This window comes from Leucopleurus acutus (assembly GCF_964270905.1).
Source record: "Leucopleurus acutus genome assembly, chromosome: 1".
In the NCBI taxonomy this organism is placed as follows: Eukaryota; Metazoa; Chordata; class Mammalia; order Artiodactyla; family Delphinidae; genus Leucopleurus; species Leucopleurus acutus.
The window spans coordinates 123,272,024-123,299,204 of NC_139142.1; the positions used below are offsets into that span (position 1 = coordinate 123,272,024).

Below are 27,181 nucleotides of genomic sequence, written 5' to 3' on the forward strand. Positions count from 1 at the left end.
TGATCATTATGTAGTGTCCTTCTTTGTCTCTTCTAATAGTCTTTATTTTCAAGTCTATTTTGTCTGATATGAGAATTGCTACTCCAGCTTTCTTTTGATTTCCATTTGCTTGGAGTATCTTTTTCCGTCCCCTCACTTTCAGTCTGTATGTGTCCCTAGGTCTGAAGTGGGTCTCTTGTAGACAGCATATATACGGGTCTTGTTTTTGTATCCATTCAGCCAGTCTGTGTCTTTTGGTGGGAGCATTTAATCCATTTACATTTAAGGTAATTATAGATATGTATGTTCCTATTCCCATTTTCTTAATTGTTTTGGGTTTGTTATTGTAGGTCTTTTCCTTCTCTTGTGCTTCTTGCCTAGAGAAGTTCCTTTAGCATTTGTTGTAAAGCTGGTTTGGTGGTGCTGAACTCTCTCAGCTTTTCCTTGTCTGTAAAAGTTTTAATTTCTCCGTCAAATCTGAATGAGATCTTTGCTGGGTAGAGTAATCTTGGTTGTAGGTTTTTCTCCTTCATCACTTTGAATATGTCCTGCCTCTCCCTTCTGGCTTGCAGAGTTTCTGCTGAAAGATCAGCTGTTAACCTTATGGGGATTGCCTTGTGTGTTATTTGTTGTTTTTCCCTTGCTGCTTTTAATATGTTTTCTTTGTATTTAATTTTTAATAGTTTGATTAATATGTGTCTTGGCTTGTTTCTCCTTGGATTTATCCTGTATGGGACTCTCTGTGCTTCCTGGACTTGATTAACTATTTCCTTTCCCATATTAGGGAAGTTATCAACTATAATCTCTTCAAATATTTTCTCAGTCCCTTTCTTTTTCTCTTCTTCATCTAGGACCCCTATAATTTGAATGTTGATGCATTTAATGTTGTCCCAGAGGTCTCTGAGACTGTCCTAAGTTCTTTTCATTCTTTTTTCTTTATTCTGCTCTGCAGTAGTTATTTCCACTATTTTATCTTCCAGGTCACTTATCCGTTCTTCTGCCTCAGTTATTCTGCTATTGATCCCTTCTAGAGAATTTTTAATTTCATTTATTGTGTTGTTCATCATTGTTTGCTCTTTAGTTCTTCTAGGTCCTTGTTAAACGTTTCTTGTATTTTGTCTACTCTCTTTCCAAGATTTTGGATCATCTTTACTATCATTATTCTGAATTCTTTTTCAGGTAGACTGCCTATTTCCTCTTCATTTATTAGGTCTGGTGGGTTTTTACCTTGCTCCTTCATCTGCTGTGTGTTTTTCTGTCTTCTCATTTGGCTTAACTTACTGTGTTTGGGGTCTCCTTTTTGCAGGCTGCAGGTTCGTAGTTCCCTTTGTTTTTGGTGTCTCTCCCCAGTGGCTAAGGTTGGTTCAGTGGGTTGTGTAGGCTTCCTGGTGGAGGGGACTAGTGCCTGTGTTCTGGTGGATGAGGCTGGATCTTGTCTTTCTGGTAGTGTGTTTTGGGGTGTCTTGGCCTTATTATGATTTTAGGCAGCCTCTCTGCTAATGGATGGGGCTGTGTTCCTGTCTTGCTAGTTGTTTGGCATAGGGAAAGCTATGTAGCTAAGCTACAGCCTTAGCACTGTAGCTTGCTGGTCGTTGAGTGAAGCTGGGTGTTGGTGTTGAGATGGAGATTTCTGGGATATGTTTGCCGTTTGATATTACGTGGAGCCGGGAGGTCTCTTGTGGACCAGTGTCCTGAAGTTGGCTCTCCCACCTCAGAGGCAGAGCCCTGACTCCTGGCTGGAGCACCAAGAGCCTTTCATCCACACGGCTCAGAATAAAAGGGAGAAAAAATAGAAAGTAAGAAAGAGGATGAAATAAAATAAAATTAAATAAAGTAAAATAAAATAGTCATTAAAATAAAAAATAATTATTAAGAAAAAAGTTTTAAAATGTAAAAAAACAAAACAAAACAACGGACAGACAGACCCCTAAGACAAATGGTGAAAGCAAAGTTATACAGACCAAATCACACACAGAAGCATACACATACACACTTACAGAAAGTTAAAAAGTGAAAAAAATATATATATATATCATTGCCCCCAAAGTCTACCTCCTCAATTTGGGATGACTTGTTGTCTATTCAGGTATACAGGTATTCCACAGATGCAGGGTACATCAAGGTGACTGTGGAGATTTAATCTGCTACTCCTGAGGCTGCTGGGAAAAATTTCCCTTTCTCTTCTTTGTTCGCACAGCTCCTGGGGTTCAGCTTTGGATTTGGACCCGCCTCTGCATGTAGGTTGCCTGAGGGCGTCTGTTCTTCGCTCAGACAGGATTGGGTTAAAGGAGCAGCTGCTTCGGGGGCTCTGGCACACTCAGGCTGGGAGGATGGAGGGGTACGGATGCGGCGGCAGAGGCCAGTGTGACGTTGCACCAGCCTGAGGCGCGCCGTGCGTTCTCCCAGGGAAGTTGTCCCTGGATCACGGGACCCTGGCAGTGGTGGGTTGCACAGGCTCCCGGGAGGCATGGTGTGGAGAGGACCTGTGCTCGTACACAGGCTTCTTGGTGGCGGCAGCAGCAGCCTTAGCGTCCCATGCCCGTCTCTGGGGTCCGCGCTGCTCACGCCCATCTCTGGAGCTCCTTTTAGCAGTGCTCTTAATCCCTTCTCCTCGTGCACCAGGAAACAAAGAGGGAAGAGAAAGTCTCTTGCCTCTTCAGCAGTTCCAGACCTTTTCCCGGTCTCCGTCCCGGCTAGCTGTGGCACACTAGCCCCCTTCAGGCTGTGTTCACGCAGCCAACCCCTGTCCTCTCCCTGCGATCCGACTGAAGCCCGAGCCTCAGCTCCCAGCCCCGCCCGCCCCGGCGGGGGAGCAGACAAGCCTCTTGGGCTGGTGAGTGCTGGTCAGCGCCGATCCTCTGTGCGGGAATCTCTCTGCTTTACCCTCTGCACCCCTGTTGCTGTGCTCTCCTCCGCAGCTCCAAAGCTTCCCCTCTCCGCCACCCACAGTCTCTGCCCGCGAAGGGGCTTACTAGTGTGTGGAAACCTTTCCTCCTTCACAGCTCCCTCCCACTGCTGCAGGTCCCGTCCCTATTCTTTGTCTCTGCTTTTTCTTTTTTCTTTTGCCCTACCCAGGTACGTGGGGAGTTTCTTGCCTTTTGGGAGGTCTGAGGTCTTCTGCCAGCGTTCAGTAGATGTTCTATAGGAGCAGTTCCACCTGTAGATGTATTTCTGATGTATCTATGGGGAGGAAGGTGATCTCCCCATCTTACTCTTCTGCCATCTTGAAGCTGCCTAATCTTCTTTTAAAAAATTACAGTCCATCTCCTCTTACTAGAAATGTGTCATGAGTGCCAAGACTTTGTTGAAATTCTTAGTATCAAGAAGACTGTCTGACACATAGTAGGTGTTCAATGGATATTTGCTGAATGAATAAAAGATTCTGTTCTGCATTCCACACTACAAAACTTACATAATGTATAGACATAGCAATTCTTTCAAGTAGCTTAAGGTCTAGTTGAGAATATAAGACATATATACTTGTAAAATAGCCAGGCAATCCATAGTTAACTTACAAGTGTTTAACCAGTGCATGTTAAATAGCATGCAGATATTGTAGTATGGGTAGGATTTGACTAGGTGGAGAGAAGAGCACCTCCTGTACATGAGATTAGGCAAGAAGAGATGTGTGCAGAGTGGAATCAGTAGGGCAACCATGTGGAGGGGCACTGACCTGCCTGCCATTACCAAGATACCTTCTCCCTAGAGGAGGAGCAAATCTTACAAGGAAGAGGAGCAAGTCCCATGAGGATTGGTGTCTCCTCGGGCTGTTAACCCAGCACACTACCCTATGTTCTCACAATAAGGAGTTACCTAAAGCATTTACTGTCATACATATCAAGGAGTAGAATCAGCCCTCTCTTCACCAACCTCTGATGAGAGGTTCAGCAATTTTCAAATGATCTATGAAAGTAGGAAGTGATGTCGGCCACTTGAGGGATGGAGGATTGTGCCAGAGACTTTGCATCTGGGAAATGAAACATAAATCAGGCCTCTTCATATTTATTACACTTACATTTCTAAAAGTTATTACAAACCTGTGATTAGACTGTTGCTGGCTTCAGGGATTTTGTGTCAAGGGGAGGGCTTAGTAAAGTAATTATTTGAGGGAAGCAGAGGGCTCATGATGTACAGTACAATCCTCAGGCTATTTTTGAGTGCTTATTTTAGATAACTTTGTTACTAAAAAAAATAGTCTGAAATTTAAGGCAAGTGAATAGGGCAATAACAAACTTTGCTGGTGTAAGAAACCATTTAACTACACTACCTTTTAATCTTCCTTTGTGAGTCTATATCAGCTCACCATTGTGCCTATCTTACCTGTAGTGAATCATTCCTCCCTAATGTGCTAAATATCCTAAATTTCATTACCAGTTTTAATAAACATTTTCTTATAAGCTTTTGTATTGGTTTGGACTGGTCTAAATATCGATATGCCTTTCAAACTTTTGAATTGATTGAAACTTGTGTCTAAATATCAGTGGGGTAAGAGTTGTGTTTCAACAACCTCTTTGCTATTATTAACTATTTTTTTTTTGCTAGATCACTCCCCTCTGTAAGATCAAGTCACACATAAAAACCCAATTTGGACTTTAAGCAATTGACTGACAAAGTAAATACCCATGGGGTTGGGGGGGGCATTCATTTTCATTGTTTCTGTTACAACTCAAAAAAGGACATATTCTTCACTTTCTTACCATGTGTTTTTCATGTTTCAACTTATTAATTTTTAGTCCATGTGTTTATTCAACAAATATTTTCTGAAAATCTGCCTTGTGTCCAACATATGCAGGTGATGACGATACCATGATAAACTGACAGCATATCACTGCCCATTTTGAGATTATACTGTTGTGGAAGGTGGGGAAAATAAAAAATGAAATAAATAGGATGCTGAGACAGAGAATAAGGGGAGGTGGGCTGCTACATACTTTATGGAAAATGACATTGAAGCTTAGACTTCAAGGTGAAGAATCAGAGGGGAAATATTCTGGTAGCAGACAAGCAGTAGGGAGAATATGAGTTACTTTAATGAGGCCAAGTAGCTGGAGATTAAATATGTAGCTGGAGGTTATGGCCCCAAATCTACAGTTGACCTTTTCAATATCTTTTTCTTTATAATTTTGGATTTTATCTGAGGATGACTACAACTCAGATGAATAATAGTTGAATATCCATTTCTGAGGCTCTTTTCTTTCTATCCAGGTCATGCTGGTGGAAGTGGAAAGACTAATTCATAAACTGTACTGTGTGTTCAAGAGATTGGAAAGTCACACAGATGAAGAATATGTTCAATCTCCACCCAAAGATAAGCATCAAAATCAAATTTAAAGCTCAGAAGGTATGCTAACAGTAGATATTGTCCCCAGCTTAGGAGCTACAATAAAAATTACATAAAAATAATACTGATTAACAATTTGAAATTTATTAACATCCTGAAATATTAAAGGAGATATTTTCTAGGTTTTGACTATGCTTGCAGGTGTCCAGCATGTGGAACTCCCTGAAGGAACAGACAGGGTGAAAAGGTCCCAAAGAGAAACAAGAGTTTGATTCAAACTTCAGAAACGATTAGTACCAGGATAGCTAGTCAGGGCACTTAAGCAGATGTTGAATGTTACAGAACCAGAAGAAGAGAGTAATAGTCCTAAGACAGCAGTCACCCTGAATTAGAATGATTCCCATCTATAAGCAGAATTGTAAGATTGCTCCCAGTATTCTCAAAACCTGGCAAAGCATATCTTCTTCCAGTTATCTAACCAAACAGTAATCTAGGTACTGCCATGAAGGGATTGTGCTGATGTAATTAAGGTTCCAAATCAGTTGACTTTAAGATAGGAAGGTTATCTGAGTTATCCTGACTTAATCACATTGAGTTTTTGAAAGCAGAGAGTTTTTTATGGCTGGTGGCTGAGGGGGAAGTCAGAGATTCAGAGTACTAGAGGGACTCCCTACATAAGAAGTTCTCCACTGCTGGCTTGAAGATGAAAAGACTATATGTCAAGGAATGTGTGGGGCCCCCTGGTCAACAGTCAGGGGGACTGTCCTACAGGGACTCCTGTCCTACAACCAGAAGGAAATGAATTCTGCCAATAACCTGAATAAGCTTGGAAGAGGACCCCAGCCTCAGATGATACAGCAACTGCAGCCCACACCTGGATTTCAGTCACATGAGACCCTGAGCAAAGAACCCAGTGTCATGCCAGATTCCTGGCACAGAAGAAATGGTGATATAATAAGTGTAATTTGTTCTAAATGCTTACATTTGTGGCAATTTGCTACATAGCAACAGAAAACTAAAACACCTTCATCTCAAAGGGTTCAGGTAGAAGAAGCCAGAGTGGTCATTAGTGAGACCACTGGTTCCCAAAAAGAGGCAACCTGGAAGGCAGATGTATACTAAGGAGGGTGATCAGACAGAGAAAAGAAAAATCAGAGCTCCAAGCAAAAGCTAAATCCTATCAACTAATCACAGAAAAGCCAGGGAATTCTGAAATTCTGGGACTATAAAGATATCCAAAACCAACTTTTAGTACACCAGATCCCAAGCTCTGCTGGCAAAGAATCTTCAAGAAGATGGGATGGGAAAGTGAAGAGAAGACAACACAGGAAGCAGCCATGAGAGAAATCTGGCAGGTCAAACTCTGGCTACAGGATCCATCCACAAGTGGATTCAGCTATACTGACACTGAGAGAGCAGAGACAGGAACCAGAAAGTCTCAGTTTCGGCTCTAAACCCAATTTACTGTGTGATTCAATCACGACTGGGCTCCTAAATTCTCCTAAGAAGGGAGAGAACAGATAATATGACCACTTCTGGTTCTAACAGGCTACAATGCTAAAACTAGGAATAAAGGGTCTGATGAACCTGTCTCCCTCCATTACTACATTTTAGGCATCCAGATTATTATTTTAGTTCAAGGAGCAAAAAAGGAAGTAAGACATTTGCTACCAGAGCGTAAATGTAGAGGGCCAAGTTTTGTATAATGAGACCTCTAGTGGGAGCTGGGAAGAAAGGAGTAAAGGTGAGTACAACTTCATATTTTGTAAGCTTTCATAATAGCTTTCTAAAAACCAGCAGGTCTCAGACAACATGTGAAGACAAAAAAATAAAACCTAAAATTTTCAGTTATATTTGGATGTGCATGAAGTTAAACACGTGTATAAGAAAGGCCCTGCTGCTCACAGCAGCCTCTTATGACCATTTTTTAAATATCTGATAGGAATAATCATACCTGGACCGAAAGCTTACGCAGGATATTTCAATTTAGGATAAAAGCTATTTCCAGACTAATATGAGCTTCATACTATGCAGAAAATTACAAAAGATGTAATTTATGTCATTATTTGTATTTAATGTCATGAATGCCATTTGGGGATGCAGAGAACTGGTTGTGCCTTCAGGATGTCACTATTAAAACCCAATTCAGAAAAATGGATGAGCATATTAGCTGGATATATTTTTCAGTAAGTTCATGCTCTTAGTTTCAATGAATAAAGCTAAAGTTTGTTGTTGTTGTTACCATCTTTATTGGAGTATAATTGCTTTACAATGGTGTGTTAGTTTCTGCTGTATAACAAAGTGAATCAGCTATACATATACATATATAGCCATATCTCCTCCCTCTTGCATCTCCCTCCCACCCTCCCTATCCCACACCTCTAGGTGGTCACAAAGCACCAAGCTAATCTCCCTGTGCTATGTGGCTGCTTCCCACTAACTATTTTACATTTGGTAATGTATATATTTCAGTGCCACTCTCTCACTTCGTCCCAGCTTACCCTTCCCCCTTATGGACAACCTGGAAGAAATGGAAAAATTCTTAGAAAAGTACAAACTTCCAAGACTGAACCAGGAAGAAATAGAAAATATGAACAGACCAATCACAAGCACAGAAATTGAAACTGTGCTTAAAAATCTTCCAGCAAACACAAGCCCAAGACCATATGGCTTCACAGGTGAATTCTATCAAGCATTTAGAGAAGAGCTAACACCCATTCTTCTCAAACTCTTCCAAAATATAGCAGAGGAAGGAACATTCCCAAACTCATTCTACAAGGCCACCATCACCCTGATACCAAAACCAGACAAAGATGTCACAAAGAAAGAAAACTACAGGCCAATATCACTGATGAACATAGATGCAAAAATCCTCAACAAAATACCAGCAAACAGAATCCAACAGCACATTAAAAGGATCACACACCATGATCAAGTGGGTTTTATCCCAGGAATGCAAGGATTCTTCAATATATGCAAATCAATCAATGTGATACAGCATATTCACAAACTGAAGGATAAAAACCATATGATAATCTCAATAGATGCAGAAAACTTTCAACAAAATTCAACACCGATTTATATTAAAAACTCTCCAGAAAGTGGACATAAAAGGAACCTACCTCAACCATATATGACAAACCCACAGCCAACATCATTCTCAATGGTGAAAAACTGAAACCATTTCCGTTAAGATCAGGAACAAGACAAGGATGTCCACTCTCACTGCTGTTATTCAACATAGTTTTGGAAGTTTTAGCCACAGCAATCAGAGAAGAAAAAGAAATAAAAGGAATCCAAATCGCAAAAGAAGAAGTAAAGCTGTCACTGTTTCAGATGACATGATACTATACATAGAGAATCCTAAAGATGCTACCAGAAAGCTACTAGATCTAATCAATGAATTTGGTAAAGTAGCAGGATACAAAATTAATGCACAGAAATCTCTTGCATTCCTATACATTAACGACGAAAAATCTGAAAGAGAAATTAAGGAAACAATCCCACTTACCACTGCAACAAAAAGAATAAAATACCTAGGAATAAACCTTCCTAAGGAGACAAAAGACCTGTATGCAGAAAACTGTAAGACACAGGTGAAAGAAATTAGAGACAATACAAACAGATGGAGAGATATACCATGTTCTTGGACTGGAAGAATCAACATTGTGAAAATGAATATACTACCCAAAGCAATCTACAGATTCAAAGCTAAAGTCTTCATACATCCACTTTGTTTTTACCAACATAGGGGAAATATTCCATGAGAAGAGATGCTTTCTTTTCTGAGAATTGCTTCCTGTTACATTTTTGCATTTGCTGCTCTCATAGGGCCAGTTTCAACATAAGTCATTGGTACAGAAGGAGTGCTCCTGTTGGGATTCCTTTAAATGGGTCCAGATGGTACTCTCAGTCTATAAGTGGCATTACCAGCTTTCAAAAAGAAAGATTTTATTCTCTTTCATTTCTTTCCTGTTATAAGCCACTAACCCTTTTAGTTAACTCAACATCTGAATTTCTATAAACTTCATTTTTTACTCCTCAAAATATCATCCATTGTAGTAGTCATCAAAAATAGGATATAAACAGAAAATATTCCTGATGTCAGACAATGAATTGGTTACCAAGAAAACTCCAATTTTCTGTAAGGAGTAACATTTACCATCATCTTTTAATCAGAACCAGCAATTTGCTCAATAACAGAACATCTAAATCCACTGGAGTGAATTTGTATCCCAGAAGATTTAGACCTCTTTCAGTAAGTTGAATAGGTCCATCTTTAGGTCCTACAAGAACCTGGCCTTAACAAATTTGGCAAGTCACAGGGTTTCTGTTTTTGTTTTGCTTTTAATTACAACTCAGAAAAAAAAATATGTAGGAAAGAAAAGAAATGAGGGAGAAACAAAAAGTCTCTAAATGGTTATGGTGGGTAATATGGTAGGTACATTATTACATAATATATATTTTCTAAAATATCCCTATAAAATTATTGTGCAAATGGTGTCAAATTTAAAGACATACTTTAATAAATTATGCTACTCTGTCCCTAGATTAATCTAAATACAAAATAAAACTGCCTGATATGTTTAACTTTTCGTCATGATTCTAAGATAGAATCCTCACCCACATGTCAACTGATGACTATAATCAGAATATTTAATTCAAGAGAAAAGTTATAATCCTAGATTCCCATGTTTCTTACAGGATTGACTAATATTGTGGGGGTGGGGAAAAATACTGAGGTAAATCTAGGCTAAATCTAGCGCTAAAGAACAACATAAACATTTATTCAGTGAAAAGATTTACTTTAGAATTAACAGAAGGGATAACATTTTTTGAAACCAACTAAAATCAAAGCAGAACAAACCCTTCTTCTTGAAGAAATGAGAACTTCCTATCAGCAATTATAAAAACAGTAACACTGACCTTGAATCAGCCTTACAGGTCTTTGTACACAATTATATTATCAGCTTTATGAATTTTCAGTTGCTATCTCAGCCAAAACACATAAATGCAGAGTTGGTCAGTAATAGGAAGATGGCTACTTTAACAGCTTTCACTGAAAGAGGCATTTGAGAAAGTACACATTCCACCAGCTTTTCCCATGTTAAAAATGACAGCTTTTTCAAATCCTGCTTAGCACACCTTAGATGAAGGCTTAATGACATCTCAAGTAAACAATAAAAATTCAAAATCAAGTTCAGTCAAAACTAGAAATAATTTAAATAAATTTTATCTGCAATTTAAATAAACTATATTTCCATCAGTCTGCTGAAAGGTTTTTATACCAGGAAATTTTTTAAATTAAATATTGGAATTCGAAGTAAACTCTGGAAATTTTTTTCTCATCTTGAGTATATAATTTCACTGCCTCTTCTGTATCTTAAATATAACAGCTAGCAACAGCAGAGAAAGCCAGTGAAAAAAGTCCTTGTGTGTGGTTACTGTAATTAAAAGATTCAATATCTATTACCGCCAGCCAGGTATCATAGCAACCCTGTATTGCTGAAAACGCTAGAAAAATCTTCAAAACCAGCAAGACTCTGCTTTAGGGAAATCTTCAACAACACGGGGGACATTACTGGCTGTCAACATCTGTGGGTGTTGCCATGGGCACAGCCACAAAGAACCCTGCCATCTGTACAAAAAGGTACACACACAGAGAAGATGGGAGGACACAGAAGATAAACTGATAAGAGAATCAAAAAGAAGAAATAATTTCACTGGCAGTACACAATAGGCACACAATTTTGAGTCCATGTTTTACACTAATTCTTTTCTATTGTAGCTGGAGAATCCAAATTCAACTTAACTGTAATTGTGACTAAACATGAACCAGGGGGTGGAAATAATATCCTAAAACTTTGCACTTGTACCATTTATCACAAGTCTTAATTTGAAACTCAAAGTGAATTACATTTAAAATAATACTTAAACTTCCACTTATAAACCCTTGATAGTTGTTTATAAATCTACAGAAGAGAAAAGAACAGGTTACCATGAACAAGAACCCAATATTGATTTTTCGGCAGTGCAGTAAGGCATCTCCATTCTATTTGGCTGCTGTCAAAGCCACTCTTTAACAGCTGGAGTCAAATTGCACTATTTACAGAAAGAGCCCTTGTCAAGTGGACCATAAGTAGCCTAACAATACGCTATTCAAATGGCACTTTGCCACACAAATTGCTGACTTGATGAATAACCTATGTCAATGACTAAGGCTAATATAAAAGTTTCATTTTTATGAGAGGTTTTACATTCACACATTAAGTAAGCTTTCTTTGAAGAACTATTAGGCTATATATTTCAGGACTTTGGACGCTGAAAATAATTAAAATCTGTTTAAATACATCAAGGGAACTTGACAACATTAATATGGATCTGGTGTTAACTACATTTGTCACACGAGTCAGAACAGTGCCCTTCTGTTTCTGGCACTCCCCACCGGCACGTGCAGCACAAAGCCGGACTCAGACCAGCCGCGCACCATGAAATAGGAGCATTCTCCTTTTGTGCCTCTGATTTACATGGCCAACGAATGTTTAGATACAAGCACGGCTTTGAAGTACTGTGAGGAAATTCAGGGTTGCTTCTGTGTGCGCGGCGGACAGCTGGAGTCATTTAATGGTGTGGGGTTCCTACTTTTCACAGTGACTCTGAGACCTCCTGAATTAGTTTTGGAACAAAGCTGTGATATGCTTTTCAGAGTTTTCCTCAACACTGAGGGAAGTTTGTATCAAAAATGCTTAAACTCATGCCACAAAGTAAGAAAGGGGATATCCTTTATAAAACAGCTACAAAAAATTGCGTAATACAGAAATTTTTTTGACTTACAGTAGTTAAAATTACCATATAAAATACTTATGAGAAATGGTTACACTGTCAAAAACTTGCACCACTTCACATGTGTTTCAAAAAGCAAATTGACTTCTATATTTCTCTATTGTATATTTCTCTATACTATCTCACTAGGACAGGTGATATCATTTAGGCACTAAGTTTTGAGTTGGGATTCACTAAATCAAAATACTTAAAACAAAAATCTTAATCCAATGGTAACAGAGAGAAATTCCTATATTTTCATGAAGGGCTGGCATGTCTAATAATAAAAATCTGTTTTCTTTTAAAATTATATAAAATTGATGCAAAATATTGTCTACATTAGAAACAATAGGCATATGCTGTTTATTACATTAAAAAGAATACTGAAAATTAACTACTAATCAAAAATGTGAAAATTATCATCCTATATTCAGGATTTATCCCTATATAACACAATTGTTTTCAAATAAATATTATATTTGTTCTTTTTGTAATAATTCAATTTTGATAATAAAATATAGATAGTTTAATGAAAACTGAGTTAATCTGCAACATGCAATATTGCCACAGTGAATTATTATTTCATATTGATACATGTAAATTTGCAGGTGAAATTTTCAAATTGCACAATTAAGAAACTACTCTAGTTCCATTTTGGTTATGTTTTTGTTTCATAAAATGTAAAAGAACTAATGTTGCATTCCAATAAAGTAATATGTAGTAGTGGGATCCGATTTTCTATTGGTGGCCTACCAGTACACCATCTGTGTTTTAAAAGATGTAGCAGGATAAAGCTCTAATAAGATTTTTCAGCAAATGGCACCAAACAGGCATAACTCTAAGGTCAACTAAAGGTTAAAAGAATACAAACATATTTCTAGAAAGCTCAACTGGAACGTAAATAAATGTAAATGCATTATTTATAATCAATTTTATATATTTAGATAATGATGCATGTATAAGTGCTTTATTTAAAGAAAATTTCATTTTAAAACATCTTGCTTGGATTAGGAAGCATAATGTACACACTTGTTTTCCACAAAGGGCAGATTTTCAAACACATCAATTTCATGAATGCTGTCAGGAAACAGACTTGATACAAGGGCTTTTGGATTACATTCCTCATAGTGCAGAAGTTGGGATAAGTTGTTTTATTAAAAATTTAGATATCTAGGGAGGGGGTAGGTATTGGCTATTTTGCTAGTTCCTCCAAGTACCTCATGATTTCCAAGTCTAGAGAGGACTGACTAGATCAGAAATTGGCAAATAATGGCCAGCAAGTATCAAATGTGGTCCACTGCTTGTTTCTGTAAATAAAGTTTTATCAAAACACAACCACACTCATTTGTTTAAGTATGGTCTGTGGTGGCCTCTGTGCTCCAACAGCAGAAATGAATAGTTGCAACAGCAAAAATACGGCCTGCAAAGCCTAAAATATTTACCATCTGGTCCTTTACAAAAAAGTTTGCTTATCCCTGGTCTAGTTCAACATTTGTCCAATATAAATAAAATGCAAACTGCATGTGTAATTTTAAACTGCCTAGTAGCCATATTGAAAAACATAGAAAGAAACAGGTGCAATTGGTTTTAATAATATATTTTATTTAAGCCTGTATATCCAAAACATCATTTTAACATGTGGTGTTAGCCAAATTTCAAGTGCTCCATAGCCGTTTATGGTTAATGGCTGCCATATTAAACCATGTAACTCTAAAAAAGCAACCAGGGGGAGCTGTTGGGGACCCATTCTACAGAAAATCAGGTTATTTTTTTAAAAGGCATTTCCAGAACATTACAATGGGTCTAAATTGTGGCAGTTAAAATAATCCTGTTTATTTTTTTACTCATTTTACAGACAAGAAGTGTAGAAAAAGAATTTAAAACCAACCAACAGAATAATAGACAAAAAAGACCTTCCCTCGTTAAAATCTGATGAGGTAATGAAGAGTTCTGCCATGTAAAGATGACTTTAGTAAGGTTGTTTATTTTCTACTTTGAAGCTAAATTCCTCCCACTGCAATTTAAACAGTTTTTATCTTCTTTTATCCTCAGCAGAATCTGAGAAAAGCAGTTCCCCATCACTAATATGATATTGTATTCCTTTAAATCCTTTAAGACTCTGGTCCTCTCCTACCCCAAAGATTTTTCTTTGCCTAGCTGCACGAATTCAACTCCTTTGGCCTTTCTAATTGGACCCGTTTTTTAAATGTTTTATTGTATTTGTTGTTCTCTTTAAAACCTTCTCCTAAATCTATATGCACTCTTCAAATGCAAGAAGGAAAAGTAGACACAGCATCCTAATAAATGCAAAGTACTGCCAAACACAAAGAGCTCACCACACAGATATTACATGCTATTCTTCCTTTTAAACAGTTCATGCTACCATTCGAAAATATTTCACTTGTCTCTCACTGAAGTCCATACCAAGAAATTCTGAAACACAGAGTAACCCTACATTGTTCCAAATTTTACAGGCTTATTGTCCCTCATTTTTCCCAGCTCTGAAATAAGTGTGATTCCTCTTCTATAAATCTGATTTTTTTCTTATGAAAACTAATGAAGCATTTTACTATATTAACAAAAAGGAGAATGGAGAATTTATAAGCATTCTTGAAATTTTATGCTTATCAAATTCATAAATAAAAGATTAAGATAAAACAATCTTAAAGGCTTAAGTCTAAGACGATGAGAAGAAGATATGCAGTACATAATTGGAGAAGATATAACTTAGGAGAAGCACAAATAAAAATAGCTCTACTCAACAGTAAGCTCAATAATAAGAGAAATAAAGTACATAGAACAAAGGAGGTGATAGTCCTGTCTAATTCAATTCTCCACCTCTGTAGAGAGTAAAAGTTGGAAATTGCAGTCATCTAAGGTAAAGGGCAGCAGCTAGGAAATGAAGTTGGAATCAGCCTAAGAGTAGGAAAACAAGACCCCGGCATTTTATTGCCTCCTGGAGTCAAGAAAGAAACAAAATTATATAAAGAAAATGAAATCTATATATACTATTATCACTACCTAAAGGGTAGCTCTGAGGTCCTGCAAGAAACAGCAGTCAGTTTACCTTCTGAAAATTAAGCTAGTAAAATAGGCACTTGATGAATGAGATTTGCTCTTGCAGACCTTAGGCATATGACATGCACGAGTCAAGAGACATATCCAAGTTCTCATCCACTATTCTAGCATATAATTTCCACTATAAAATACAAATTCTATTGTGAAAGAAAAGCAGCAAAGCCGCATTAAGATGGGAATGCTTGGCAGTCAGCTGGGCTCACTCACTGGGCTTTATTTACCCCAACTTTAAAATATGTAATAGAAGTGTGGTTCTGTCTCCCACTTTAGGAGACGAAGACCCTATCACTTTCAACTTCAGTTGTGAATGTTAAAAAATTTCATCATATTGATATAATTGTCCTTATAAAACATGACTTCCTGAGAATTCCCTGGTGGTCCAGTGGTTAGGACTCCGAGCTTCCACTGCAGGGGTCACAGATTGGAATCTAAGGTCCCACATGCCACACAGCATAGCCAAAAGAAAAAAAAAAAAAACATGACTTCTTCTTTCAAGTTAAGAACATGAAAAACAGATTTGGAAAATCTAAAAACAATTAGACTAAATGAGAAAAGGAAAGAAAGGGAAAAAAAAAGCTGCAGCCTAATCACTGGTTTTAACATCTGCAGGAGAAAGCATAAACAAAAGTAGCTGGCCTAAAGAGAGAAATCCAAAATTTAGAAATTTTTCAATGTATATCAGCCTTGACCAAGGGAGATAGTACCCCATGGACTGAAAGCACAGACTGCATTATCTTCTTAGAGCTCAGTGAATGAATACCCTGGGGCTCTAACTCCATGCCCATCAAGGAATCCTCTGCTAAAATTCCACCTCCCCACTCTCCCTCATGCCCTGTAGCTTTGCTACTGTGAGACTGTGCTGAGCAATGAACTGCCATCATATTTATCATTATACATTAAAGAATTGTCATTCTAGTATAAATATTCATTTCTTGGGTGTTTGGTTAGTATGACTCAGTTCTCAAAAGGTTGGCAAACTCTGGCCTCACTGATAAAATCGAAATCTAGTCTTTAAACCGAAAAAGCTGAGGCTCATACGCTGGTGCCCTCACCTCCACCGCCCCTGCAGCTTTGAGGCAGAGCTTAGCAGCCAATTGGCCTTACTTAAAAAATGACACATCCTTTTGCCTCTAACTACATACATACACGTGAGATAAAATAAAGTCTTATTTAAAGTCCTTATTAATGTTACTTTGAGTCTTCATAATATCATTAAAATAACGGAAAATGTTAACAACATAAAAATCAGCTAAAATTTGACTTAGAAACCCCACTTCTGGAAATATATCCCATTAAATAACACTAAGTATTAAAAAAAAAAACCTTTAGGTTCATAGTTGTGTTAGTCCTAAACTGAAGCATAAAAAACAATCCATATATTAAGCCATAGGAAAATAAGTCATATCAGTATAGTATATACACAGTATAGAGCATGATGCAGCCATTAAAAAGAAATAGACATTATTATGAAAATATGTTTACATAAAAAATACTACATTATATATACGCATATAAATGCCACAGTTGCAACCTGAGGAGGGGATAACTTGGAGGTGTAGATGATAGAAGAATGGAAGAATCCCTTAAAGAAATCAGATTAAATTGCTATGTCATGTTTAGAACTGAAAAATAATCAAACTCATGCAAATTTCTGTGACACAGGTTAACGTGGCTTGAGAAAATGAACGTAAACTCCATCACTGTGTGTTAACTGAGGCCTGGAATCCTAAAGAGCTAGTGACCCTAGAGATGCTGAGTATACCAAAAGAATTGCCCAAACAACGATCCAGTTTTTCTGATGGTTTTGGGTTTACTTGTAATCAGCATTTTAAAAAGAGGTCAAATACCCAAGTGAAAAAAAAATTGATCCCGACCACAGAATATAATTTTCCCCCCTTTTCATTGAAAACCATCTAGAATTCAAGGATTAATATAAAACTGGCTCAATCTTGATAAGCCAGGACCTGTCTTATCAAAAAGGAATGCTATAGTCATTCAAAACTAATAATCACTCAAAAAGTTATCCTGATTCACCCAAGATCTCTTGGTAGGTACGTCTGGTAGACGTGATCATCTCTGAGTTCTTATCTTTGTACTGATATTTAATGGCCACATATTTATGAAAGCACTTTACTTCTTACTCAGGGTTGATAATGTTCTTCGTGAGCAGCAGCTTGATTTGAACTTACCTTACATGAAGACTCCACCTGCAGACCAGGGCAAGGTATTGGCCCAAACTGGTAGGAGCTGGGGGACCTCTGTTCTACACTTTTGTGCTTACGTGTCTCTGAGGCAACTGGAAGTACAGATTCAGGCTTTAGAAGCTGTGAATCATCACAACAATTAAGAATAATCCTTGCTCTTTCTCCCGTTTCATGTCTTTCCAAAGTGCCTGGAAAACAAGATTAGAAATAAAAATGTGTGCAAAATATTTACCCTCAAATAATGAAAAGAAGAAACCACTTGTAACACAAAATCACAATTCTTTAAGTTATCATGCCTTACTATCTCCTTGCAACCAAAAAACAGCCTGGAGCTTTCTCTAAATTATTCAAATCATCATATTACAAAGGCTGAAATTATAGACTTGAAAAGCTCATCTTCTTCTTTGTGCTTTTTCGTCCACTGAAATCAACAAGGCATTCAATAGTCGTTAACAGTAAAATCTCATTATACAGTATGCAAGTGATCAATGACAAACAACTATGGAATATTTTAGTGCTGTCCCCTAGTGTTCCAACTCACAAACAACAGAGAATCCACAGTGCTTTGCTTGGGTTCCCAACCTTAAAATGTTTCTATTGGTAATACAGCATTTACGTGAATAGGGGAAATAAGAACAGAGTTGCCCAAGTACCCTCAGCTTCAGGAATTCAGGCCACTCTAGGGTTTTGTTGCTGGTGGTGGTATTGCTGATATTGTTGCTGTTATATATTTTGGCTTTTATTTCTTATTTTATTCGAAGAGAAAAACATTATTTTGCCCTCTTCTCTGCCATTCTTGCAGTTTCAAATTTCAAAGTACTGGCAATTTCAATTTACAGTTAAAAGGAACAAGTATGAAATAGAGCAAAAGTATCAGAAAACAATTCACAGAGAGTGTTTTTATAAAATACAATGTTATGACACTCAGTGGAATCTTGGTAAGGCATCTCCCTGTGAACTGCTTTTCCTAGTCCCCTAGAGGGCATATTTCTGGCAAGTTATACCACACCACAGCAGCTCCGCTACCATCCAGTGACCACAGCTATAACCTCTCCAGCAAGGTCAGGATCTTAGCCCTGGGGTTGGGGAGGTCTCTTCCTTGGGCAGCTATCTCAGCTCTAGGGTAATGGCTGCTCCTTAAATCTGCTATTCCTATACTCTTTAGTTTTCTTTAGTTCTTATTAACCTGTCCCTCCCACTGAAATTCTTTATGGTGGTTACTAATTTTTTAATGTTAAATGATCTCTGTTCAAATTACTATGTCATTTCTCTCTCCTGATTATATCCTGATTAATATTAATATATCACAGTAAATCACTTCTGATGCAGAATGTTCCTTTAAATATATTCCTGGAATTATGGAATTTACATGACTTCAGAGATATACTTAAATTGTTAGAGAGGGTCAATAGCAAGAACAGTAGTCCTAATGTAAATAGTAACCTAGGCGGCAGGGCAGACCCCAAGGAGGTCCAACACAGGATGCCTTTTTCAACTCTAATAAGCTGCCTTTGGCAAGAGACAGAATAGTCACTACTGCCTGATATTAAAGAAATATCAGAAACTGAAGGCTTACAAAACTGCTTAATTCAACTTCTAATTTCAGAGGATCTTTTCCTTTCCAAAGTGAACTCAATGATAATTAGGTTTTTTTTTTTTCTTTTGCACTGTACTACATCAAGAATATGATTGAACTCACACCTACTCTTCATTTGGATCAATCTGAACATGATAAGGAAATATGCAGAGACATATGTGAGTTAAATATTATTGAAAGTGACAATACCATTTCCTCCCTCAAAGTAGACGTGCAAAAAATACCATAAAATCTACCCCAAGTAAAATATTCATTGTATAAAATATCATAAAAAAATCATAAATATCTTGCATTTTTTAGATGCGGTTTTATACAATTTGTTTTAATCCTAACTATACAATAGTACATTAGAGAATGGAAACAACCATAAGAGAGCTTAGAACAATTAACATGCTATGGGAAAATGAAGGAAAGATGGCACTGGAAAGTATTCCAAGCAGTTTTCACGGATCCAAAATTACGTATTCCTCAAAAAGCCAGTGCACAGAAACTTAAGAAGCAGCCGAGATCCCCTTTGCAGAGCCTAGGTCCATATTGACAATATTTCCATTTGTATATCCTGCTTTCATCACTAATTCAAGCACCCCACAGCATCCCTAATCACATTTTCTTTTTTTACACCAGAACTTTCTCTGTGGCCCCCTTTGGAACCGTGTGCCTAGCTGTGGTCCTCTCTATCACCAAGGTTGACAGCCCTGAGACATCACTGCATGGTGGGTAAGAGCAGACTCAGCACCAGCCTGCCTTGCACTTGAATCTTGGTTTTACCCTTACCTGTTGTGTGGTCTTGGGCAAGTCATTTCATTTCTGTGCCTCAGTTTCCTCATCTGTGCAATGGTGATATTAATGCCTCTTACCTCACAGGGTTACTATGAGAATTCGATTGAGTAGACATGTAAAACGTCTTAGAATAGGTTCTGGCACACAGTGGGTGCTGTGCCATATGACAGTCCTCCTCTGACGTCAGTGGGTTCTCACTCAGCCCCTCGTGAGCAGTTTAGCTCTGTGGCTCTGGGATCTGCCTGACACCAGGCCTGAGCTCACTGAGCATAAGATCAGCGTGGTCCCCCTGCCTCCTACCTGAGACTCGAAACTCCTCCTTGCCTCTCAGCATAGGTTATAATCAAAATCAGAGTGGGATTATACATTTGCCTTACTTTTTAATCCTCCTCAGTGAACCAGGCTGGAGTCTGGCCTAAATTAAAGGCTAGATAAATACTTCTTAATGGATTATATGACATCAGCAACCTGGCTAATGATTTTTCACAGTGGCTACACTTGGGATTAAATCCAAACTCCTTGACCCACAAGTCATATTCTCACCCCTGCTTCCTCCCATGTCATCCTCCCCTTGCTCACAAATTAGATTTTTTTTTTTTTTTGAGAAAAGATCTTTGAAAATAAATTCTCTTCTGCTAGCTCCATCTTTCTCCTTAAGAATTAGCTTAAAACCTCACCTCCTCAGAGATGCTTTTCTAAAGTAAATTCTCCTCTGATGCATTGTTTTCTATCTCAGCTTCTTTACTTTGCAGAATTTAACACATTTGTAATTGGTATATTTTATCTGCTTACTTAAATGCAGAGCTGTCTCTCTACTCGATGCTAAATTCTTTTTGGCAAGTATGTATTCTATGAGCTTGGTACAAAGCAGAGCTCAACATGTTCTCATTGAATGAATAAAACAAATTTTACCCTTTCCTTGTAGCAGTGGAAGGAGGTGGCTATGAAAGCATCAGAGCATGCCAAGGTCTCAGAAGAAAACACCAAATTATACCCATTATAAACTTCAACCCTAGAGCCCAGGAGGAGCCAACACTGGGAAAAGCAGCATTCACATGCCTGACGCCTGTCCCAGGTCTCAGCAGTGTGGCCAGGTCCTTCCTGATGTCCCAAGAATCTGGAACTGGAAACACAAGTAAGTCTCTCAATGACATATTTTAATTTGACCTGTGGAGTAGCCACTTGCTAGCTACCTAAATGGTCCTAATAAAGAGGGCACAGAGGAGATGTTTCTGTTTCCATCCAAACAGACATGAAAAGTTAACAAGTACAGTTCCAGATAGCAATCAGAGCAGAGAGACAAAGGCTTAAGCATTATCAGCAGATGAGTGAGAATTAAATCCCAATGAAAGAATGTCATTTTCAAGAGAGTTTGGAGGGAGATTTGTCAAGAGACCAGCATAAAACCTTTAGCAGTTTCTGCACATAGAGAGGAAAGGAGAGAAGGAAAATTCAGAAGGTGTTGTAAATCAGTATGTTGCTAAAATACAGTCATATTTTAAGTGCATTGGGATTGTCAATTATTTATAAGGCATCTGTAGCTTTTTTGTTTTGTTTTTAAATAGGGCAAATAATCACCTTGTAATGTGCCTGTAATGAAATCTGATTTTGAAGTATCAAGATATTTTAAAGCAAGACATGTACTAGGAAGGATGCTGCCTTCAATTGTGATAGAAAAACAAGGCAGAGGGTAAAGAGAATGCATTTAGATGATAAAATATCCCTGATATGTGATAGACTTGAATATCTACATAAAGAAAAGGAAGGAGTAGTAATATTCTACACTTGATTCCCTTCCACATGATCAGAAGTTGCTCCCTTGATTTTATTTCTCTTATAATCTTCCCATATTTTAAATACTTGCTATCTTCTATCTAAACAGTTTTTCAGCTCCCACTAATATGCGCTTTCCAAAATCAACAAAATTATCATAGCCTGCTACCAATTAATGAATAGCTTTAAATTACATATTTAAAAGCCCCAGCCAGATAAACTTTGCTCTACAACTTAACATCTAGATCAACTAAGTCTGTAGGAAAAGCAATAGCTGTAATCTCATAATGGACAGAAATGGTTAAAAAAGAAAACATAGTCACTTGATGAATATATCTGCAAATAATGAGTAAATTAAGATTCAAAAACAATATGCAGATGGATTAACTTTTTATCACATTGTACAGAAACATTTTATTTCCTTAAAAAGTATATGTAAATAAATTTGAGACAGTAATTGATTTATTATAACTTATGGTGTTTTTCTTCAGAAGAACTCTGTAGAAATAGCATTACTACAGAAACATAAAATCCACCCAGCACAGTAAAATCACATATATTATAAACCAACAAATTTTAAACAATTTGCTTAACCAAAAATTTTTTCTCAAGTAAATATTGTGCTTATTATGGGATTGTGAAAAAAATCAGAATTTGGTAAATAATTCCTATTATGTGATTAGTAATTAATATAAATTGTACTTATATGACTAAAACTTAACATTAAGAACATGTGAGTGGACACATCATAGAGTTAGTCTTTTTTCTACATCAGGTAGGCATTTTCTAACTGAATCCACCACAATATTGGGCAGTAATTAAGAGGACAGTTATATTTGAAAGTGACTCTCTCTAAAAGAGAATAGGCCAGAATAATGGCCTCGCTACCAAATCTTGTAGTCAAATTAATAAAATCACCTTTCAACAAAACAGCTGACTGACAGCTGTAATCCAATTCCACATATCAAGGAATCTGACCACTGGGTCTGTTGTAAGATTTACCATTTATCTTCAGTTACACATGAAGTTCATTGCCTTGCTCGCAGAAGTGTATGGAGATCGACCTGGTGCCCCCTTCCTAACAAAACCATTTCATAGTTACTGCATCTTACTCCAGAAAATGTATAACTGATGGGGGTTCTGACCAGGGACAGGGGACCCTGGAGGTATCAAACTTAGCTAACTAGAAAATAAGGGAAAGGTGGGGATAGGTGATGGATCTGAAAACGTTAAACGAGGCATGAAGACATGTACCTTCACTCCTAAATGTATTTGAATATAATAAATTCAGCTGTAAAATAGATTGCCAAGGAGGCAGCTCATTTTGCTCTATATAAAAGTCCTAATATGATAAACTCACGATTGGCTTCACATCAACCTTCTGTACCTTAAGGGTATGTAGAATACATTTTCACAAAGTCTCTGACCACCACGACCTTAACCCCAGCTCTGCCACTGCCTCTGGCACATTCAAAGAAACACTGGGATTTATCAGCTGGGCCACCTCAACACTCACATCTAATTCTGATCACTGACCTTCAGAAAAACTGAATAAAGGAGTGGGGATGGGGTGGGGTGAAAGAAAAAAAAGGACCAAAATACATCGAGGTTTAAAGTTGTTGAGGTATAAGGATTACAAATAATGCATTAATTTTAAACAAATTTGAAAGTAGAGTTTTTTGGATAAGGTATTTACTTATTAAATATTCCTTCTTTTTAAACATGTGCTAACACCATAGAAGCTACTCTGAATAAATTTCAATCTTTAACCTCATTCTAAGACTTCATATAATTTTAAAACAAATTTAAGAAGTGAATGTTTATGGAAAAGTATTTCTATATTATGAGACAAAAAATATATTTAATTAAGTTTATAATTACCTATTATATACAAAACATTAAAATTGGACTGCCTCTAAGTATTGTAAAAGGCCATTCACTCTGTATTTTCGATTCTTTTACACCAGACATGCTTATTTTTTACTTCTAAAGTATTTCAAAAATAGACTTTTTCCTTTCATTTTCTTGGTTGAAGGTTAAGTCACTTAGGGGATACAATATCCCTAGAGATTTGACTCTATCATTTATTCACTTCTGTTGTCAGTTAATTTAATTAGGTATTTATTTGCTGAGTTGATCTGGAATTATTCCTGGAAAAAGGAAGAGTATTGGACAAGGAAAAATCAGAGAACAGTCTCCTGAATAAAGATGCTGGCTGGGTGAGGGGTGAAGTCATATGGAAAGTCCCTTTTTTCTGGAGGGATATGGTGGTCATGGGAGGACAAAAACCTTTTGATTGCAATCAATTTCCCCTTGGTACATGGCAGTGGTTTCCTTTAGGCAAAGAATGGGTGACCAAAGCTCCAGCAGGCATGTCAGCACCAATTCTCAGTGTACCTTCACTATAATCCTGGCACCCCAGTGCCACTTGTACAATTTCATGCCATGCTTCTGTACCAGTTACCCAAAAAGCTTCTCCTATTTCTTCATTCTTCCGTTCTATGGGTTCATTTACCCATGGGGACCTCGAGACACTAACCTGCCTGAACACCAATATGATAGGTAGAATTCTACGAATAACCCCCAATAACCCTCATCATTTTGTGATTCCTTCCCCTGTGAATATGATGATAGCACTTCAGTGATTATGTTGTTACATGGCAAAAACTAACACTGCAGATATAATTAAGGTTTCTCCCTTAAAATAGGGAGATTATTCAGGTGGGCCAGGCCAAATTAGCAAGAGTTTTCTCCAGCTGGTGGAAGAGGGGGACTAGAGAGATTTAAAGCATAAGAAGGATGCAAAGTGCCATTGCTGGCTTTGAAGATAGAGGAAGCCACAAAGAAGAATCAGGGAGTGGCCTGGAGGAGCTGAGAGTGACAGCATCAACAGCCAGCAAGGACCTCATACCTACAACCATAAAGAACTAAATTCTGCCAAGGACTGAATGAGCTTGGAATTGAATTCTTTCTCAAAGCCTCCAGTTCAGAGCCCAGTTAGCCGAACCTTGAATTTGACCTTGTGAAACCCTAAGCAGAGAACCTAGCTGAGCTCACCTGGACTGACTTACATAACTGTGAGTTAATAAATGGGTATTGTTTTAAGTTGCTAAATTTGTGGTGATCTGTTACGCAGCAATAAGAAACTAATGCAGGTAGGACTTGTGGCAGTACTTTTACTTTGGACCACAGATTTAGACCTCAAGTTTTGTTGTTGTTGTTTTCACTATTTTACATGTGAAAGTCCTGCTTCTTAAGCAAAATAAATAACTAAATATATACATGCATAGTCATAAAAACAAATAAACGTGAAGGCTGGCTAGACATTCCATACTCTTTAATAATCGCCTTCTCCTACGTTCATACTCTGAGTATTAGAAACCAGGAGGAGATTCACTAAATAGCTGGGATTGAGCAATAATATACCACATCAAAAAAATGCCTTTTTAAAACTCTGAATTAGGCTTCCCTGGTGGCGCAGTGGTTGAGAGTCCGCCTGCCGATGCAGAGGACACGGGTTCGTGCCCTGGTCTGGGTAGATCCCACGTGCCACGGAGCGGCTGGGCCCGTGAGCCATGGCCGCTGAGCCTGCGCGTCCGGAGCCTGTGCTCCGCAACAGGAGAGGCCACAATAGTGAGAGGCCCGCATACCGCAAAAAAAAAAAAAAAAAAAAAAAAAAAAGCTCTGAATTATTTCAGAACGAATTATATGTAAGATATGTTTTTTCTCCTCCTTTTTAACATCATCAAAACTGCCATTAGCTACCATTAATTAAGTACACTTTAATCTTTGCTTAGCACTTAATACACATCTTATTTAATTCTTAATGCAGGAAGGTACAAAAAAACAGAGGTTCAGAAAGGATAAGTTTCAAGGGATTTGTGTGTGCTGTGGTTGAGGAAGTGGTCAGGGAAGGTATTTTGAGTAAAAGCTAGGAAAAGGCAAGAAGAATGCTGTGCAGTAAGGTACATTTCTACCACAGACGTTGAGGCTTGGCATCTTCAGGGCTAAGTTTAAAGTAAATCATGTTTGGTTGGCAATAAGGAGAAGAGAACTAAAGAAAGTGTTTGACTGGCAAGGTAGTCAGGAAAATTTTCAACAGGTCATGTAAAAGATGATAAAGATTCCAATCCATCTGGCCCTAAAGTATATTTTTAAATGTTTTTGGTACTTCTGAAATATACTATATAATTCCATGTTTTACTGGAGGCTTACAAAATAAATGTAGAACATAGCTTATCTTTCAAGTGATCCAAGTTCATTACTAGACACTTGACAATATTGAGGTTAAGAAGCAGTAATGCCCTTTGGAATTACTGATCAGGACTTTCATGGAATGGCTATTTAGTTTACTTATATAGCCAGTGGTCTTTGGTGTGTTCTTAACTCTATAGAACCATTTCCTTTTTTTTATTCTTTAACCAGAGCATTTTATCCTACTCTTCTCACCACCATCACTGTTTCTATAGTATATAATCCACTGCCACTTCCTTAAGTGATTTGTATGTAGTTACATATGGCATCAACAATTGTCCTACCCAGTTCTGAATTAGAAGACATTAATGAAGCATTATTCAGCCTTAAAAAGAGAGGATATTCTGACACATGCTACAACATGGATGAACCTTGGTGACATTGTGCTAAGTGAGATAAGTCAATCACAAAAGGAGAAATACTGTACTGATTCCATTTTTATGAGGTACCTAGCGTAGTCAGATTCAAATTCATAGAGACAGAAAGTAGATTGGTGTTTGCAAAGGGCTGAGGGGAGGGAGGAATGAAGACTTTTTTTAAATAGGTACAGAGTTTCATTTTTGGAAGATGGAAATGTTCCCAAGATGGTGAGGATGGTTGCACAACAATGTAAATGTGTTTAATTCCCCAGAACTGTGCACTGAAAAATAGTTACAATTGTAAAATTTCTGTTATGTGTATCTTACCATACAAAAAAAGCATCTGTGTTGGTAAAATAGGCCAAGGAAAATACAAACAAAAGGAGAAGGATACTGAGAACAGACTCAGGAAACAATAGAGAAAGAGCATACACAAGTAGGACAACCTGGGAAAGAGGAGCTATTGGCCATCAGGAGAAGGCAGTATCATGTAAGGCTGAGGGTGGAGAGAGAAGAGAAGGACACTGATGACAGAGTGCAGACAAGTCAAGTACTTGCCATCCAGAGAATGACAACTGGACTTGGCAACGAGGTGACCTCAAGAACAGTTCCATTAGAATAGTGGAGGCAGAAGCCAGATTAAAATGTGTTAAATAAATGGGAGGCAAGAAAACAAAGACACAGAGTATACATGGCATTTTGTAGAAAGCTATCAAATACTTTGGGGAGAATAACAGAGAAAGATAACAGAAGCCCATAATTCCTTATTCAAAACATTTGAGGTACTTCCCTGGTGGTGCAGTGGTTAAGAATCTGCCTGCCAATTCAGGGGACACAGGTTCGAGCCCTGGTCCGGGAAGATCCCACATGCCGCAGAGCAATGAAGCTGGTGTGCCACAACTACTGAGCCTGTGCTCTAGATCCCGTGAGCCACAACTACTGAGCCCGCCTGCCACAACTAATGAAGCCCATGCACCTAGAGCCCGTGCTCCTCAACAAGAGAAGCCACCACAATGAGAAGTCCACACAGCGCAACGAAGAGTAGCCCCTGCTC

At 37.8% G+C, this 27,181-nt stretch overlaps 1 protein-coding gene across 1 annotated transcript in view; it reads right to left on the minus strand.

Moving 5' to 3' along the window:
• The window catches only part of WDR72 (WD repeat domain 72), a gene marked incomplete at both ends in the record, with an annotated part of 189,697 nt that overhangs the window by 116,475 nt on the left and 46,041 nt on the right, over positions 1-27,181 (minus strand). The window contains one exon of the mRNA XM_082852380.1: positions 17,350-17,552. Within this exon, the coding sequence (XP_082708506.1) occupies positions 17,350-17,552 (203 nt within the window). The remainder of the gene's footprint in view (positions 1-17,349; positions 17,553-27,181) is intronic.